The 18619-nt window shown below is 44.0% G+C and overlaps 4 protein-coding genes across 4 annotated transcripts; all 4 read left to right on the top strand.

Moving 5' to 3' along the window:
• Positions 1–928: 928 nt before the first annotated feature.
• On the top strand, positions 929–2074 carry LOC127602498 (protamine-like protein). The gene has a single exon (XM_052068653.1). The coding sequence runs from the start codon at positions 1112–1114 to the stop codon at positions 1886–1888; it is 777 nt and encodes a 258-aa protein (XP_051924613.1). The 5' UTR covers positions 929–1111; the 3' UTR covers positions 1889–2074.
• A 4096-nt stretch (positions 2075–6170) lies between these two features.
• On the top strand, positions 6171–6894 carry LOC127602504 (protamine-like protein). Its single transcript, XM_052068662.1, has one exon. It carries the CDS (start codon positions 6171–6173, stop codon positions 6732–6734), a length of 564 nt encoding a protein of 187 aa, XP_051924622.1. The 3' UTR covers positions 6735–6894.
• A 2377-nt stretch (positions 6895–9271) lies between these two features.
• On the top strand, positions 9272–13414 carry LOC127602480 (macrophage-expressed gene 1 protein-like). The gene is made up of 2 exons (XM_052068625.1): positions 9272–9823; positions 11348–13414. Exons 1-2 carry the CDS (start codon positions 9374–9376, stop codon positions 13019–13021), a joined length of 2124 nt encoding a protein of 707 aa, XP_051924585.1. The 5' UTR covers positions 9272–9373; the 3' UTR covers positions 13022–13414.
• Positions 13415–14621: 1207 nt separating this feature from the next.
• On the top strand, positions 14622–18487 carry prf1.5 (perforin 1.5). Its single transcript, XM_052068640.1, has 5 exons — positions 14622–15093; positions 15232–15536; positions 15614–15885; positions 16798–16939; positions 17026–18487. The coding sequence occupies exons 2-5, from the start codon at positions 15273–15275 to the stop codon at positions 17911–17913; spliced, it is 1566 nt and encodes a 521-aa protein (XP_051924600.1). The 5' UTR covers positions 14622–15093; positions 15232–15272; the 3' UTR covers positions 17914–18487.
• Positions 18488–18619: the final 132 nt, after the last annotated feature.

The raw sequence follows: 18619 nt of genomic DNA on the forward strand, positions 1-18619 counted from the left end.
TATATTATTTCTGTTGTATTGATCCGAATTTATTACTTATATTCTTGTATTCGATTTCTATTGTTAGTCGGTTATATAAATATTATTGTCCATTCCATATTGTCTTGTTAATTTTGTTTATTCTACCATTGTAATATTTTACTTTATACTGTATTCTATTTCTATGATATTGTTATTGTCTTCACTATATACTATCTTGTATATTGTTTGTAATTTATTATTTGCATTGTCTAATCTATTTCTACCATCATATTTCAAATGTATTAATCATATTGTCTATTTTATTTCTATTGTAGTATTTGACGTTTTATATATTGACGATTGTATTTATATAATTTGGTTTATGTAGTGTTTTTCTATTGTGTATTATGTTCCCTTTAGTTTACATGGTAATAGGTTCCGGGTCTATTGTATTGTTTGTGTTATATTTGTTGAATATTACATTTTTGTCCAATTCTATTTCTATATAGAAATGAAACATGCAAATACATATGTTTGTTTAGTTTTTAATAAAAACTAATAACAACAAAACCTTTTTATTATTACATCCAAAAGTAAATCCGTGCTGATAACTTTGCACAACATACTGGACTCGGGCTACATTTAAAATAAACGCAATTTATTTGTAATCACTCTGATTCGCAGGGCGCAATTTTGCGTATTTCTTTGGACTACAGCAACCTGTCACCGTCGGAAAAGGCGGGGATGAGCAAAAGTGACCTTGACTGTTGTTGTCTATCAGACACATTACAGAACTATGTCGTAACTATGATGACGTGGGCGCAAATGACACGTCACCCGGTGTCCTGTGCGTAATTCCGCATCACACTTTGACCCCAAAGCTTGAATGTCTCTAAAACCGAACGTACAGAGGGTCCAAATTCCCGCTAAAACTATGAATCGTCTCTTTTTCAAATCCATTGAACGGTTTATTGTGTTCAAATTAAAGGAGGGCGGAACTGTAGAAATTTGAGAGCTGAGGTATGGTCTCGGGTGTCACCTTCCGAGGTACCCATGAGGACTTGATGAAGACTCAACACATTGACACAAGTGTCGAGCCATCAGTCAGACTCACGGCCTCAACTCAAAACTCTAGAGCGAACAGGGCACCATGTCTCTTGCACGCAAATCCCCGAGGAGGAGATCCGGGAAGAGAGGTGGACCGCTGGTGTCCAATCTCATCATGAACGCCATCTCCTCTTACGGGGGTCCGGGCGGCATGACCCTGGTCGGCCTCAAGAGGGTCCTTAAAGCCAATGGTTACGACGTGGTGCGCAACAAAGGACGGATCCGCCTCGCGCTGCGCCGCCTGGTGGCCAGAAAGTACGTCGTGCGCGGCAGGGGCGCCGGGGGACGCGGAGTCTTCCGGATCAATCGCTACAGAGCGAGGAGGCGCAGGAGAAGGAGGAGGCGGAGAGTGGGAAGGCGACGGAGGAGACGAAGAAGGCGATACAGGGGGAGGAGGAGGCGGAGGAGGAGAAGGAGGAGAAGGAGGAGGAGGGGCCGAAGCAGGAGGAGACGAAGGAGGGCCCCCTCCAGGAGAAGGAGGAGAAGGAGAAGGAGGAGGAGGAGGATGTCCTTGCGGAGGAGGAGGAGGAGGAGGATGTCTGTGAGGAGAAGGAGAAGAAGGAGGTTGATGTCTGTGAGGAGAAGGAGGAGAAGGAGATTGTCTGTGAGGAGGAGGAGGAGAAGGAGGAGAAGGAGGACTTCCGTGAGGAGGAGGAGGAGAAGGAGGTCCTCCGTCAGGAGGAGGAGGAGGAGGAGGAGAAGTAGGAGGAGGAGAAGGCCGAGGAGAATCAGGAGAAGGAGATACAGACGCAGGAGAAGGGCCAGGTCCACCAGGAGGACCCGCAGGAGGAGAAGGAGAAGGAGGAGGAGCGCGTATTAAAAAGCTCTCGGATGGACTCGTAATCTGACATTTTGTATATTTTGCAGTGCCTACAGTTTACTCTTCTTGGAATATTTATTCTTTAAATCTACTGAGACTGTCATTTTATAGCAACCTGTTACCATTTCCTTTCCATTTATATTCTATGATGTAGCGTGTGAACAATAAAATATGGAGAAAACCCAATTTTTGCTTATTTTTGGCTTTTTTCCTGAACAATGCCGCCAAGGCACAATGGCATACTGGAGTGAACATGGATTTTTTTTTACAAGTCTGTATATGCAACACTTAATGAGTTTTCACATATGGTTAGACCAGGGGTGCCCAAACTTTTTGGATCAAAGATCTACTTTTTGATCAACTAACCGCACGGGATCTACCCTTACCGGCACACGCACGCACACACACAGAAATTTAAGATTTACCTGCTTTATTTTATTTTTTAAATATTTTTTTTTGGTGAAAATGAGACTGATTAGTGTGGAGTGTATATTAACACAAAAAATATATTACCAACATGTACAAAGACACACAAATGGTTGTTTTTATTCTTCTCTACAGTCCTCGGATCTACCGGTACTTGGGACCTGTCTTAGATCTACCGGTAGATCAGGATCTACCTAATGGGCACTCCTGGGTTAGACCTTCATCTGTGGTTCTTTCTCAAGGTTTCGTCTTTTTACACAAAATTTGCTATTTAGAGTTTTTCCATGCCTGCTTGGGGATTTTAATCATGGGATGTCCCCAATCTTTGTTGACTGGGCATGTGAAAGGTCATTGAAACAGTTTAACTACTCTCACATTTGCAAACCCAATTGAAATGAATCCCTTATACACAGTATCTGATGCCGCATAAATTATCTGCATGAGTATAGCTTGAAATCAAAATGGCCTGGCCTCCACTGCTAGCAATGAACCACATTTCTCATAAGTTTTGGTGCACTTTTAGGCCTTCATTTCTTGAACTGCAACGAAAAGAAGACAGGTGATATTGTTTGGTCCCAGTGGCCCTTGTATAGTCCATCCTGTAGACTTGGGCCCCCTGTCTCCTTATCTGAAATCAACGGTCTCAAACTTGGGCCTTAAACTGGACAGTGATTTTCAAACTCGATCGGCAAATTGGTGCCGTTGTTAAATCCAGCTTCTTTCACCTTAGACAGCTGGCCAAAATAAAACCTCTCCTCTCACATGAACACTTTGAGACAGTAATTCATGCCTTTGTCACATCCCGGCTCGATTACTGCAATTCTCTTTACTTTGGAGTCAGCCAGTCCTCCATTATGCGCCTTCAGCTGGTCCAGAATGCCGCTGCTCGCCTCTTGACCGGTACTCGTAAGAGGAGCACATAACTCCCACTCTGGCATCCCTTCACTGGCTCCCCATTCATTTTAGAGTTATTTTCAAGATCCTCCTCTTTGTTTTCAAATCTCTGAATAATCTCGCGCCACCTTACCTCTCTGAGCTCATCCGCCCCTACACACCTGCCCGGCGCCTCAGGTCTGTGGACCAGTCTATATTAAATTGTTAGAAGTACCAAGAACTAAACTGAGACTCAGAGGGGATTGAGCCTTTTCTGTTGCTGGTCCCTCTCTCTGGAATGACCTCCCACTGAACATTCGGCAAGCCTCCTCGCTGCCCATCTTTAAAGACCTCCTCAAAACTCACTTGTATTCTTTGGCGTTCGACTCAGCATGACTTAGATTTGTTCTTGATTTTACTGCTTGGTGCTTTCCACCGCCTTTATTACCGATTCGTCTTACTGTTTATTGTGTATGTTAAATCGCTCCATGTACAGAACTTTGTATGCAGCAATGGCTGTTCGAAAGTGCTCTATAAATACTGTTGACTTGACTTGACTTCAAAACAAACTTTGTTTTCTTGGCAAAGTGTGATGTAATGAAGAGCTTTACATAATTTAATTTGCAATATCTTTAGATTAACCAACCAAAATTTGAACTACATCACTCGAATGTGGAATTTTAAAAGGTGGGAAAATGAGGCAACATTTGAAAGGAAATTACTTTTTTTTTTTTAAATGGCGGATTTGGGCAGTTTCGTTAAGAATTTGTCGGGGTGCGACTGAGCCATTCATTGAAAATTGCACAATATCCCTTTGGAAAATAGATTTTTTTTTCATAGCCTGATTTGTGTGCAAAGTTTCATGAGTTTTTAGCTATGTTTACTTTAGGCCCGCAAAAACAGTCGTGTTTTCTTGCATCGCCACGACAAGGGCTTTTGGGGAAAACCAATAAAGCTTGTGTTTTAGTATGTTTTAAATGTTAACACAGTTCTTAGAAAATTTGAGTTAAATGTGGTTAACTCGTTCGAGGAAAATATTAAGCAATAAAACATATTTTTCCTTTCATCAGTAGGTGGCAGAATATTCAAAAATGCCTTCATGCCTGGGCCCTCTACCTGGGTTTGGTTGCAGCACATCGACGAAAAAATTATTTTGACCAATCACGCCAACTGATGAAAATGTCGGAATGGAGCAGGCTGGTAAACTCTCACTCAATCCAGTAGGTAAAAAAAGCACACGTTTACCAACAAAAAAATGCACAAAGCACATATCGGTGTTCTTCTTTCACGTTTTCCCACTTGCTATCAACTGGAAATAACATCACAGATGCTCAGGTATCTACTCATGATGTCTCAGTTTCAGATAACAGGTGAGCCATGACTGGACGTTGGCTGAGCCCTGAGCAACTGCCATTTTGAGGAGTCAGAGAGAGGCAAAATGGCCGCACCTACAGATGGACAAAAACGGGTGGATTTTGCTGCTTAACTCAAATCCCACAAACACAATCTGGATCAGAATGCTGTGTTTAGCCGAGTGAAGGCACATAGTAAATTGAACAGAAAACTTTGGGGGTGACTTCCACTTCAAGTCTCTTCAAAGTCATTCCAAATTTTTCCATCTCTGCTTTCACGCAAGGCAAACCAGTACCATTTGTAGTATACAATAGTATGCAAGCTCCCTCTAGTGGTCTATAAAAGGAACTGTGCATAATGTCTTTTTTTAAATTTTCCATTCAGGTCAGTTTATCTTAAGTTCAATACGTGCGTTTAATCTTTAAGAACTCCTTTTTTTAATTTTTATGACATTCCAGTGCATTACATTTTGATTGCTGTTTTACTTTCTTACATTCAAGCGGAATACAGTGTGTAAAATGTATGTATAACGTGTGTATATATATATATACACACACACACACACACATTCAGGACCACACTAAGCCTCTATCACGTTTTAAATAAGACTAATTGAAAAACATTTTAATAATGCGAGTGTATTTTAATGCTGGTCACGATAGCATTTTGTTTTTAGATGGTACTTGCATGGTGTAAAAGTTTAAGAACTATTGACGTATGCTCGACTTGAGCCTCTGTTGGTTGCACAATGTGGTAAACTGATATAATTCTCTTCTCGTAAATAATATACGTCAGTTTAACCACATTTTAAAAATGTGCAAATGAAGGTCAAATGGACTGAAACACAAATTGTTCATTGTAGAGCGTTTTTTTCCAACAACGGGTCCAGTGTGGTCCACGTGAATAGGTATAGTTCTTTGAACACGTCAGAATTTATTAAACGATAATGCAGGAGAAGCGTGATGACACCACTGCTGACACAAACTGAATTTGCAGGGTTTTCGGGTTCGATCAATCAAACTAAAATAACCATCAGTTTGCGCAAACACGAAAATTTAAAAAAGTGTTGGCGTTTGACAAATGAATATAGACCTCAGCAGGCGTGGATCCAAAGCATTTTATTAAAAATACGCTTCGCATTGCTGTGCAAACGTACAATGCCAGTGCACACATTAACGCCACATTCAATTGAATCGCCTGTAATGACAACTGATTAATTAGATGTGTAACGATGTCATAATGGCGATGACACATGACATGTTGAACATTACGACTCCTCAATTCATACCTGACGCGTGTCAGTTGCGTAATTGCGCATCAGGCTTTGTACTAAAGGGTCAAATCTCTCTCAAACTCTCACGTACAGAGACAAATGAACCCCATTAAACCTTATGAAATGCTTTTGCAAATGCAGTTAGCAGCCCACGAGCGCGTGAGCACAGGAGAGTTGAGTTGGAGAAGACACATAGGTTGGCGGTCACACGACACGGTTCTCATCAGGACTTCAAACAAAACGAAACGGAAAAAAAAGTAAACAAAAAAAACCCCGCGCAGTTTTAATTGAGACATCACTCTCAAGGCTCGTGTTTGTATCTGAACGTACTTTATCAGAACGCAGGCGCATCCCACAATGTCGGTGTCACTTGCGCTCATATCTCCGCGGAGATCGAGAAAGAGGGCCGCCCCCACCGTGTCTATCCTCATCCTGAACGCCATCTCCTCCTACGGGGGCTCACGCGGCGTGTCCCTGGTGGCCCTCAAGAAGGTGCTAAAGGTGAGCGGCTACGACGTGACCCGGAACCGAGCCAGGATCCGCCTCGCTCTGCGCAGGTTGGTCGCCAAAAAAGTCATCGTGCGCACCCGGGGCAAAGGGGTTTCGGGTTCCTTCAAGCTCAACCCCAAACCGCCCAGGGGTCGCAGAAGGAAAGCCACGAGGGGGCCGAGGAGGAGCAAGAGGAGGAGGAGGAGGGGAAGGGGGAAGAAGAGAAAGGCCCAAGGGGGGAGGGCCAGGAGGAGTCGCTCCAGGAGAAGACGCAGGAGGGCCACCCCTGCGAGAAAAAGGTCGACCGCGAGGAGGAGAAGAGCCCCGAGAAGGAAGACGCCGAAAAGAATCAGGAGGGTCCGACGTAAACGCTCCAAGCCCGCCAAAGTCCGCAGGAGGAGGGTTAGGATGAGCGGAAGGATGTTGAAATGATCCACGGCATCCGAAGAACCACATGGACTATGTATTTATAAAGCAATAGTGTCTATGCTATCTTTCCTTCTGTAATAGGAACTAATAATACTGCTGTCTCAGCACTTCTTTCCTTACTGTCCATGTTGAGAACAAAAATAAAACTCATTTAACTCTGAAATATTCCCTTCGAGGTAATTGAAACACGAGGAGTGGCCGATGGGATATCGTACAATCAATTTTACACTCACACCAATGGACAAATTAGATTCTTCGGTGAGCCTTGTTAAAATACACGTAAGCACGGGGACTATCTGAAATACATTTGGCTGGCTTTTTTCGTGGTTGATGAGTGGGCTGGTCAAAGCCATGAGGAGAAAAAAATTTAAGTACACGCACACGCGGTGGAGATCAGTTTCCCCGCACTTGTGATTCTCAGACTGACATTGAAGCCGCCACCGCCACCTAGTGGGTACATTTGGTAACGGGTTACTGGGGTCAGAAAGGACTACAGTACTGGGCTGACTGCAATGTTCAAATTACAGAAAAGGCTTTGCAAGCAAGCAGTCATTGGTACCTTTTTCATTTTGGGTTGCATAACATTGAATATTAATTGTCAGAGTGATCATGACAAAAACACCAAGTAAATTGCAGCTGGTGTTGATGACGGCTACATCCACGTCCATCCTTGCTCTTATTTTGTCTTATTACCTTATCTCTTTCCAACCACATTTTCAGAAAGGTGGTTGTGTCCCCTAACTGTCACACAGTGCACTATGCATTCTCTATAAGTATGAGCGCATATTTATTAAGCGCATAAGTTGTCATTGCAAGCATAATCAATTCACCATTATTAATATGCAAATGTATGATAACTAAATCTAAAATACATAATTATTCCTTCATAGAGGGTGGTCCTGTTTATTGACAGATACATGCCCAAAGCACTAATTTAAAGAAAATTGCATTTCATTCAAGGTAATGGAATTTTAAAAAATGAACTGACCTTAAGGAAAAAAAGATTTACAAGCATCATGGCCAGTTAAAAATTGAGTACATATTTTAGGGCACCCTGTACATGACAACATATTATTCTTTTTATGTACCAGTGTTCCAAATGATTAGTCCAAGACTAATTCTTCTATTGACTTTTGTCATGACAATTTTTGAAAAATGTTTTTAATAAAATGCTTTGCATTCATTCATTTAGGTGGAGTAAATTTATAGAGTGAAGTTTACACAGGTCTTCCAGACTTTCTTCTGTGTATTGATTGTGGGCACTTGATGTGCAGAGAGGAGGATGTGTGTGGGTGTGAGTTCAAAGTAGGATGTGTCCAGATTTTTAGGTCAAGACAGATTAGAATCTGAAATTGTTTCTCTGAAGAAAGGGTAGGTTGTGTAGAACATAGATAACATGGTCAAGAATTGGACATCATTTCTGTTGGTAGACTGTTTCAACAGTCCATATGAAATGAAGTGAAAATGTTACGTATGAGACGAAGGGGAAGAGATGTTCTCGAAGTAAAAGAAGGCTGTCATGTGTTTCACGTCATGGTCAAAGAAGTGATTGATTGTCACTTCTGATGAAGGTTTCTCATGTGGGTGGAGGTTGGTCCACTGGAGGGTGAAGCTCCGGGTGGCAGTTTTGTCACAGTTGGGATTTTAAAAGAAGACACGGCCAGTTAGGACGGAGGGAACGGCAGCAGCAGTTGAATTTGAGACCAAAGGACGAGTACAAGATGAAGAGTGGTCATAGAACGGAACTTTGGGGGACACCCTTGGGAAGAGGGCAGTTTTTGTTCGATGAACTGATGACATTTTCTCCAGTTCTCGGTGGTGATGGTATTATAGGTGATTTCAAGTCAGGTGAGATGGGGATAGAGAGGATCGAGGACAAAGGTTATTGGTCATTGGTGATATTAAGGAGGTCTGTTTCCGTGTTGTGTTTGTCGGGCAACACAGATTGTAACTGGTCATCCATCTTACAGGAAAAGAACCATCAGAATCAGTTCGGGTGAAGCAATAATGGTGACTTTCTTTGGCCAACCTGTGTACCGGTAAGCATCTTGGGTTTTCACATTCAGGCCTGGACAAGTTTGTCCGGTGACTCATTGGGGAAAATTGAACGGGAGCATAAGATCATGTGACACGTGTGCTTCCCCTTGTTCCCCTTAAAGAAGTGAAATTGAAAAAGAGAAATGAAAGCACTTCTCTTTTGTTATGGTCTTTGATAAGACGAAGCCTGCATGTGAATAATATAAACGTTATCCAACATGAAATATGCACTGTGGATTACCGACCTGCTAATCCGTTTATCAGCACTGATACGGTGGGTCCTTCTGCATTTTACCCGATGTTGAGTCACACCTTCAGAAAGGATTTACCATCAAACACAGATTTAGCAACTAACATTATGGCATAGTTTTTTTAAAGAGTTTGTCAAATACAACTTTTAAAGCTAGACTAATAAAATATGTGTTATCAGTCAGATACAGTGTTGATACTCGGAGGTAACAGACAAGCTCAGCAAAAGCGAAACTTAAATCACAGACACCGTTTCCCCACCAACAAGTTCCTTATCAAGGTCATGTGATGAGACAGGGAGGAACTGTTGAACCTTTAATTCAGCAGTCTTTGCCAACACTCTGGACACATTCAAGATGAGGGCACCTGCGACCCTCCTGGCTCTCTCTCTCCTTCACGTTTGCTTGTCAGTTCCTATCAGACGTCCGACCAACTGGCTACGACAATGTCGAGCTTCCACTAACCTCTCCGTCACAGCGTTAGAAGTTCTACCTGGCGGAGGCTGGGATAACCTCCGGAACATAGATATGGGTCGGGTCATGAACCTCAGCTATTTGCATTGCCAGACCACCGAAGATGGGCTCTACTTCATTCCAGATGAAGTGTTTGTCATACCCCACAAGGAGACGGGAGTGGAGACCAACTCTGAGATCATCAGCTCCTGGCAGGAGCAGCGAAGCTCGACGTCTTTCGGCATAAATGTTGAGGCATCATTCTTTTCTATGCTGAATGGTAAATTCTCCTCTGAGAACCAAAGGATGAAAATACATCAGGTCCAGGACTCTTCAACCACAACCAGAGTGCAAGTGAGTTTTTTTTTTTGGGACATGTTGAAAGTTGAAAATCTTGTGCGAAAATAGCCACATTATAAAAGAGGGGCGGGAGGAAATAAATCACAAATATCTGCCTAAAATGCTACATCTGAAGGTAAAATCAGTTGACTAGCTCGTATTGATTTTTATTTTGTGATGGTGCACCCCTGAACCTTTTAGTTCAGGGGTGGTCAAACATTTGGGGTCAAGGGCCCCCTACTGGGGAGAAAGTTGCCCAAGGGCCACTTTATAATATGAACATCAATCAAACACCTTAACTATCAGGTGTACCGCTACTCTCAAGAGTAATTTAATATACGCAATGAGCTATGAATATACTGGAATATAACAGGGGTGTCAAACTCATTTCACATTGTGGGCCGCATACGGCCTCGGTAGATGTCAAGTGGGCCAGATCATTAAAATGATACCATACTCTGCTATAAATAACTAAAATATCACATCTTTCCTTTGTTTTGGTATAGTGAAGCACAAGAACATGAGGAAAATGTTGAAATTTAATGAACATACCTTTTACCTAACCTTTCATGAAACACCTTAGATTTCCTTGGACAAATGTGCAATTTACTTTTATCATTCACATAAATGCATTGCAATTGGCATTGAAAAATATAGTCATGAATTTTAAGATTAAACGAGATTGATAAAGAAAGGATTTTTTTCAACAATTTACACCATTCATTCATTCATTCATTCATCTTCCGAGCCGCTTGATCCTCACTAGGGTCGCGGGGGGTGCTGGAGCCTATCCCAGCAGTCTTCGGGCAGTAGGCGGGGGACACCCTGAATTGGTTGCCAGCCAATCGCAGGGCACACAGAAACGAACCACCATCCACGCTCACACCCACACCTAGGGACAATTTAGAGTGTTCAATCAGCCTGCCATGCAAATTTTTGGAATGTGGGAGGAAACCGGAGCACCCGGAGAAAACCCACGCAGGCCCGGGGAGAACATGCAAACTCCACACAGGGAGGCCGGAGCTGGAATCGAACCCGGTACCTCTGCACTGTGAAGCCGACGTGCTAACCACTGGACAATTTACACCAGTCGATATAAAATCTAAATTTAATCCCTGCCTACACTTTACAAACGAAAGAGGAAACAGTGTGACCCCTAGCGGACAATCCACAAATTGCACCTTAGTAAAAAAAATAATTCCGTGTCTTTTATACATTTTTTTAATTATCCTGCGGGCCTGATCGAACCTCCTCGGGGGCCGCATGATTGACACCACGGTAATAGACTATACCCTTGCCCAAAAAAGTTTTTTTTTTTTGCACAACTTGCGATTCTCTAACAAGGAGGTGAACAGCAAATATCACAACAGGTGTATGATGCATTTGCATGTTTGATTATAACCGGTGTTCAATCAGTCCTCCCCATCATTCATTTCGTGTTCTGAAAGGAGAACAGGACACCTAACAATTGCTCAACATGACCCTGCAAATGAAAGGCTTCAACAGCTAACACTTAAATGCGTTTCATTTCATTCTCAGGTTCGTAACCTCCTCTACACAGTGAAGGCTTATCCGGACTTCAATCTCGATTCACGTTTTGCTCAGCAAGCCAAGGAGATAGCTGATGCCATTGAAAACAACCAAACAAGGAACGCAAACTACCTCTCAGAGAAGATGGTGTTGGACTACGGCACCCATGTGATCACCAGTGTTGACGCTGGGGCAACGTTGCTGGAGGAGGACTACCTGCGTTCCTCTTACGTGTCGGACGGTGCATCGGAAGGTTCTGCCATCAAAGCCTCGGCCGGCTTAAACTTTTTTGACAAACTGAAATTTGACATAAGCAGCCAAAGTGCCCAGCAGAGCTCGTCATTGCAGACATATCAGGCAAACATTCAGTATTCTCTCATTCAAAGTCACGGCGGGATACCTTTCTACCCGGGCATCACTCTGCAAAAGTGGCAGGAAAGTACCAGAAACAACCTGGTTGCGATTGATCGTTTAGGATTAGCCCTGCCCTACTTCATCAATGCCAACACCATCCCTGATCTGCCACAACCTACTGTTCACAAAGTCGCCAAATCGCTGACCAAAGCCATCGAGCGCTATTACATGATCAACACTCGCCCCGGCTGCGTCGACGTCAACTCGCACAACTTCAACTTCCAAGCCAACGTCGACGACGCTTCGTGCGACGGCCCCGCAACAAACCTCAGTTTCGGCGGCGTCTACCAAGAGTGTATTCCCATCTCCCAAAATACAGGCCCGCTGTGTGACTCCCTGGCCCAGAAAAATCCAGACACGGGTGATTTTTCCTGTCGGCCGCCTTACTCGCAGACGTTACTGAGATCAGAGGTGAGACAGCAAGCTTACTCCGTGCGCGAATGTCACGACGAGACGTACCGATGCGGGACCTTTCATTTGTTCCACTGCCATCGTCAAGTGTGCGGGGACAACTCGTACGTCCGCTCTGCTCGCATAAACACCTATTGGTGTTCGGTTAGCGGCAATGCGCCGGAAAACTCCGGGTATCTCTTCGGAGGGATGTATAGCCCCTCGCTCCTGAACCCCATCACCAACTCTAAAACCTGCCCAGAAACCTTTTTGCCTCTAAAGTTCCTCTCCGACGGTCAAGTGATCTGTTTGAGTAAGGATTTTGAAACCGGCACCAAATACGCTGTACCGTTCGCGGGTCTCTTCAGCTGTGAGTCAAACAACCCCTTGGCGGGGCAACAACGTCGCTGCCCCGCGAAGTTCAGTCAACACCTCGCTGCTGTCAGCGACGGCTGTGAAATCCTTTACTGTGTCCAATCGGGATTATTCACAGGCGGGCAGCTGCTTCCGATCCACCTCCCTCCTTTCACGAGGGCGCCGCTGGTTACCGTAAAAGCCACCAACACGGTGATGGTGATGACAGAGGGCGATAGCAGCTGGGTACGAGTCGGAAACACAAAGTCATGGAAACTGGCGGACCCCGACGACATTCAGGAGATTTTAAGAAAGTTCAACCCGAAACAGAGTCGGATGTCCGACGGAGAAAAGGCAGGGGTAGCATTTGGCGTGTTAGCCATGATGGCCCTGCTCGTCGTGGGAGTCGTGGTCTTGCTTAAAAGAAGACAAAAGCTGTCTGGCATGACCTTAAGGAGAAGTTATGTGGAAATACGACAAGCGGGTGATGAAGAGGAGCGAGCGATTCTGCGAGAGAGCAATTGAATTCTCCAGAAAGGTGACGAATGTGGTCTGACAGCTTTCCATTTTTGCTGACGAATAATGTAATTGCACGATTCAAATGTTTAATCATGGAGCATGTAGGCTTGAAATGGTATGCACGAGGAAGCAAGAGAGTAAAAATTGCATTTGAATGTTCAATGGCACCTTAATTTACAAGTTTAATTTGTTTGTGAGCAGTAAAAAAACAAAAAAAAAACACTTGCATTTTAAGTAACATGTTTTTAGAAGACGAAAATTAGGACGGTCCAGTATTGTACCACATAAAGAAATACGGTCATAATAAATATGACTGTTTACTTTTTCCTGACATAAACCTTTTTTTTTTTGTACTTCACTTTCACTCAATGTAAAACAAATTAAAGCATGCTTTCTTCATCTTCAGTGTTTTTTTTTTTCTTGGAGAGGTGCGCAATTTAGAAACCGCATTCCCCCTGGCAGCCTTCATTGAATCCTTTTGTTTTCGTCTAGAATCCATGTGACAAACTCAAGGCCCGGGGGCCAGATTTGGCCCGCCACATCATTTTATGTGGCCCGCAAAAGCAAATTAAAATGTCACCTTCCACGATGCTTGCTAAAATCTCGACCTAATTTTAACATTCTCATAAATGACATATTGTGAGCATTTTCTTGTAACCAAAACCCTCATTAATAATAATACATTTTATTTATAAGCGCCAGTAACAAACAAGAGTTGAATAAAACCGTTATTATTGACTTTAAAAATTTGGTTTCAGTCATAACGGCCCTCCAAGGATAACGGTTACTAAATTGTGGCGCACGACAAAAATGAGTTTGACACCCCTGGTATAGAACATTTATAGAACTATGTCACACATCTCACTCATCTTCTCACCACTCACTTTCTTTGTACCAGTGGTTAGATGGTTATTATTTTTGGGTGACAAGATCGGCAGAAAACGATGACCGCTAATTGTGAGTTAACCATGTGACACTGATAGTTGATAGTACTGTGGGAACAAATATGTACACTTTTAAACCTCTAACAAGCTGAACTTGTAACAAAAATGTATGCGATGTGTGAATATGTAATTAAAAAAAACAGACTGAAATGTAAACACATTTCGTAAAATACATTGATGATAATTTAATGCAATAAAGGTCATTTGAGATGGGGTTGCATTTATGTTTCATATGTACAATTCAAAATCATGAAGGGCCACCGAAAAACAAAGATTGACAAAAGTTAACCAGCGCGACAGGATCCAAGAAATGTTACATGCTGCAGCGCGTTTAAAGTTTGATCAAGCATATCTATTTTGGGAGTAATTCACACTGTCCACGTATGCATGAATGAAAAACGGACGCTCTATTTTGAAGACCGCACCCTGGAAATGACAAGCTGAACACCGCAAGTACCATTTTGCCGGAGAAGCCGCCGCCTTGCAACGGAGAGCCTTTTTTTAAAACTTCCTGTGCGTTTCGTGACCCCAAAAAACACTGACATTCTATCCTCATGCAAAAATAGACATTGGCAGAAGTGACCTCAATGTTATGGTAAGGCTATCAGCACACAGAGAGGCAGGCTTAGACGCTGTATGCACAAAAGCGCACATACAAAAACCCACGAGACAATCCCCTTGCACGCACACATCCATTTCCAGTAAATGTCTGGTTGTGCATCTTGCTCCCATGAGAATAAAAGACTCACCATCCCCCCGCCGGGTTGGGAGGGAATAGAATGCGATCTTGAACATGAAAACAAACCGGCTCATGCTGAGGAAATTGGAACAGCCTTAAGCGGTTGAGAGAGCAAGAGCGAGAGAGCAAAAAAAATACAGACAGACAAGAAAAGCCCTGAGCCATGAATTCCCTCCTTGGTGTTTTTCAAACAGTGAATCGCAGACAAAAGGTGAGCCGCTAAACAGATTCACTGCCAGTCTGCAGCAGGACCGAGCGCTTACGCTGTCCCTTTGGTGCTTGAAGCCGTCGAGGTTTCGAAGACAAAGCAAAATCTCTTAAGGGGAATTTCTGCATCCTTTCGACCATAGGAGGAAAAAAAAAACAACAACATTAAGCTCGAGACCCAATCCTAGGTAAGTGCTGACTTTCCCTTTAAGTATCATGTCTTGAAAAACATTGAAAACATGTTTTCAACAACATCTGTGGTCGGATTAAAAACTCCATCTGTTCAATCTGGAATGCCTAAAAGCGAATGTGTTGCATGTTTCCAGACACTTCACTGAATACCAATTCAAGAGACAACTAGGTCACCATGCCGGGATTGCCGAGAAGTCGCTTTGTCTCATTGCTGTTGGCATTGCCAGCCATCCTGGAGACGGGCACGATCCGGGCGTGTCGCCTTGGCTCGGCGACACAGTGCGAGAAAGCACCCTTTGTACCCGGCTATAACCTGGCCGGGGAGGGTTTCGATGTGGTGCGGTTGCGACGGACGGGGGCGTATGTCATTAACGTCAAGGGTCAGCTGGCTGAGAACCACACGTGCACACTGTGCCCAAACCGCTTCCACAAAGGACAGGTGATGACTGGTGATTCTACGCTCGACATGAAGTGGTTCGTTTCAAACTGACCCCCCCCCTCCAAATCCATCCTCAGATTCAGAGGCTCCCTGCTGCTGTGCTTGACTGGCGCCCCTTCAGCCGTTGCAGCAAGCAGCTTTCGAGTGCCCTCCACCACTCTGTGGACTCTCTGTTGCGCAGCTCCAACTCACTGGTGAACAACAACTGGAGCGTGGGTTTGAGCCTCGATACGTATGGCAAGGTAGTGCTGGGAGGGAGCCGCTCAGATTTGGCCAAGTTCGCTCGTTCGCAGCACAGCGTGGACAAGGCCACTTTCGCCATACACGAAATCAGCTGCACGTACTACAGGTAAAGGAATGGACACCGACCACGTCATCAACGGGGTGGAAGTTACGTTGAACTGCTAAGCTTAGGGCTAAAATGATTCAATGCTTCAACTGCAAGTCTTTGCTGGATTTCTCTACACAAGAGTGACAAAAGCCAATACGACATTATCATTTGATGTAGAACTACAAGCAGCACACGGTCGGGTGTTGACTGAAAATTGACTGAACTGCAGCACTGTAGACTACAGTCAAGAAAAAAGTATCTTATATGTACAGAGTGATTCCTCGCTTATCGCGGTTATTGGGGACCAGAACCTCTTGCGGAAGAGGAAAATCCGCAAAGTAGGTAAGCCCCCCATACAGGTATATGTCCATGTGTAAGAGTATATATAATATTTACAAGGCCAAATTTAATGGTATGCATGCATCCAGAAGGAAATGTTTGTAGTAATTAACATTACTTAATGCTATATACAAATATTTATACATACATGTATGAGATTTTATACACAATTATTTTGTGCATGCAAAACTTTGCCCCCCCCCCAAATTAGACTGCAAATTTCCCCAATGTAGGACAAATAAAGATGATCTTATCATAAGATGTATGAGTTAGGTTAGTGTATAAATAACAAAATACAGTAAACATAAACATGTAGTACTGTATATGTTGCTCTATGTGACTCACCTTTTGCGGCATTTTCGCAATTTTATTTTTTGGGGGATGAGTATCTGAAAAACCCGCAATGCACTAAAACCGCGATAAGTGAACCGCAAAGTAGCAAGGGATCACTGTGTACACACATATACACATATATTTTTTTTCATACAACATGAAAAAACAAGACTGAAAGAATTCCATAATGCACTACCCATGGGGACCAAAACAGCCATTCTCGGGAATGTTAACCTCCTATTGCTCTTTTTGTTTCAGCTACAGACTGGCCGACCACCCGCAACTGAGCACAGAGTTCACCAAGCATCTAAACAGACTCCCGCGGGACCTCGTGACAAGCCACGACAGAGCCCTGTACAGACGGCTCATCGACACCTACGGAACGCATTACATTTACCAGGTCAGGTGCCGACAAGCGCGTACACTCGGTGGCTTTGCTCGCGGGAATCATGCGGCGACTCAACTTTGTTCAATTCCATCTCCGAGGTTCAACTTGGTGGGAAAGTGAGGCGAATCACGGCCTTTCGGACCTGCCTGGCCACCTTGAAGGGCTTTACCGAGACGGAGATCAAAAAGTGCCTGAATGCCGAACTGCGCATGGCTTTGGGATTCCTCCCTGCCAACGCTTCCTTCTCCAACAAGTGTGACGGGCTCATGAAGGGCAACATGAGCATGGGCTTCTACCAAGGCTTCATGACTCATAAGTTCGAGGTCATTGGCGGGGAGAAATACTTTCCGGACATCCTTTACCAGCAGGACCCCTCCGACGCCTACCACAGCTGGATGAACAGCCTCCAAGACAACCCAGATGTGGTGTCCTATGGGATTTTCCCCTTGCACCATCTGGTGGAGGACACTCAGCTCAGCGCAAATCTAAGGGAAATCATCTCAGAGTATATCCGGGAGAACAAGCTTCAAGAGGACCAGCTGGGTTTCAAGAGCTGCTCGCCAAACCCCAACTTGGACCACAACTGCTGCCCCCTGCGGGCCGGCCGTGGCTCGCTCAAACTGGAAATCCACAGAGCCGCTGGCCTCAAGGCCGACACCTTCACCAAAACGGACGCCTACGTGAAGATTTTCTACAACGGCATGTACGAGGAGACGGGAACGGTGATGGACGACAACAACCCGGTCTGGAACGCGAGCTATTACTTCAGCTCGGTGGAAGTCGGGCAGGAGTTGAGGTTTGAAGTCTGGGACAGAGATGTTCTTTACAACGACCAGGCCGGCGTTTGTATCGTCTTTCCCGAGCAAGGAACTCGTTCTTTGAGCTGTCAGCTGCGCAAAGGAGTCCTTTACTTTTCATATAGCATCAAGTGCGATGCTCACTTGTCAGGCTTCAGGTGCGGACGGTACTCTCCCACTGCGGAATAGTTCGGACCTGATTAAATTCTTCTCATTTACTTCATGGGAAGGTCTTCTTTAAGAATTAGACTTTTTTGGTCAGCAAGGCACCCCTGCAAACTTACTTCAGCAAAATCTTATTGTAGCCAAGGGAGATTCGAGTTTGTTTACAAAAACAGACATTACCAGGATCGTTGTGTGAAGGCCAAGGCCATATTGATGCCCTTTCATACCTTGTACTTTACTTTATAATCCTATTATCTAGCGCTTTGATATCATGTTCTTGATTACCATTATTTTGACGATGAATAAATAAATGTGTTGTGGGTGCAATAACATTTGTCCTGGCGTTTTACTTTCGAGACGAGACAGAAATGGCGTAAAAATGGCCAACAATGTTTAAATTCTCACTAGAGCGGTGAACAATTGGGAAGCATTTTCCAATGGCGGCGATTGTTGCGTTCGTGTCAGGATTCGTTCAAGATCGCAAAACGTTCTAACGGTTGCCAGATGATTCGTCTGTACTTTTCTTGGCGCAAGGGAATTTTGTACATGTTCAAAATAACTTTTGTCGAAAAGTCTTGCTGAACAGTGGGATCGGGCCTTCATATGAACTGGCTCGTCGGGGCCATTCTTGTAAAATGTCACTCTAATATCACCTATTTCACCAACCTTACCCCAAAGAGGAAGTATGGGAGGAGGGGGAATCCATGGTTGCAGTTCCTTTGTACAGCTT

This window comes from Hippocampus zosterae, chromosome 6 (assembly GCF_025434085.1).
Source record: "Hippocampus zosterae strain Florida chromosome 6, ASM2543408v3, whole genome shotgun sequence".
NCBI lineage: Eukaryota > Metazoa > Chordata > Actinopteri > Syngnathiformes > Syngnathidae > Hippocampus > Hippocampus zosterae.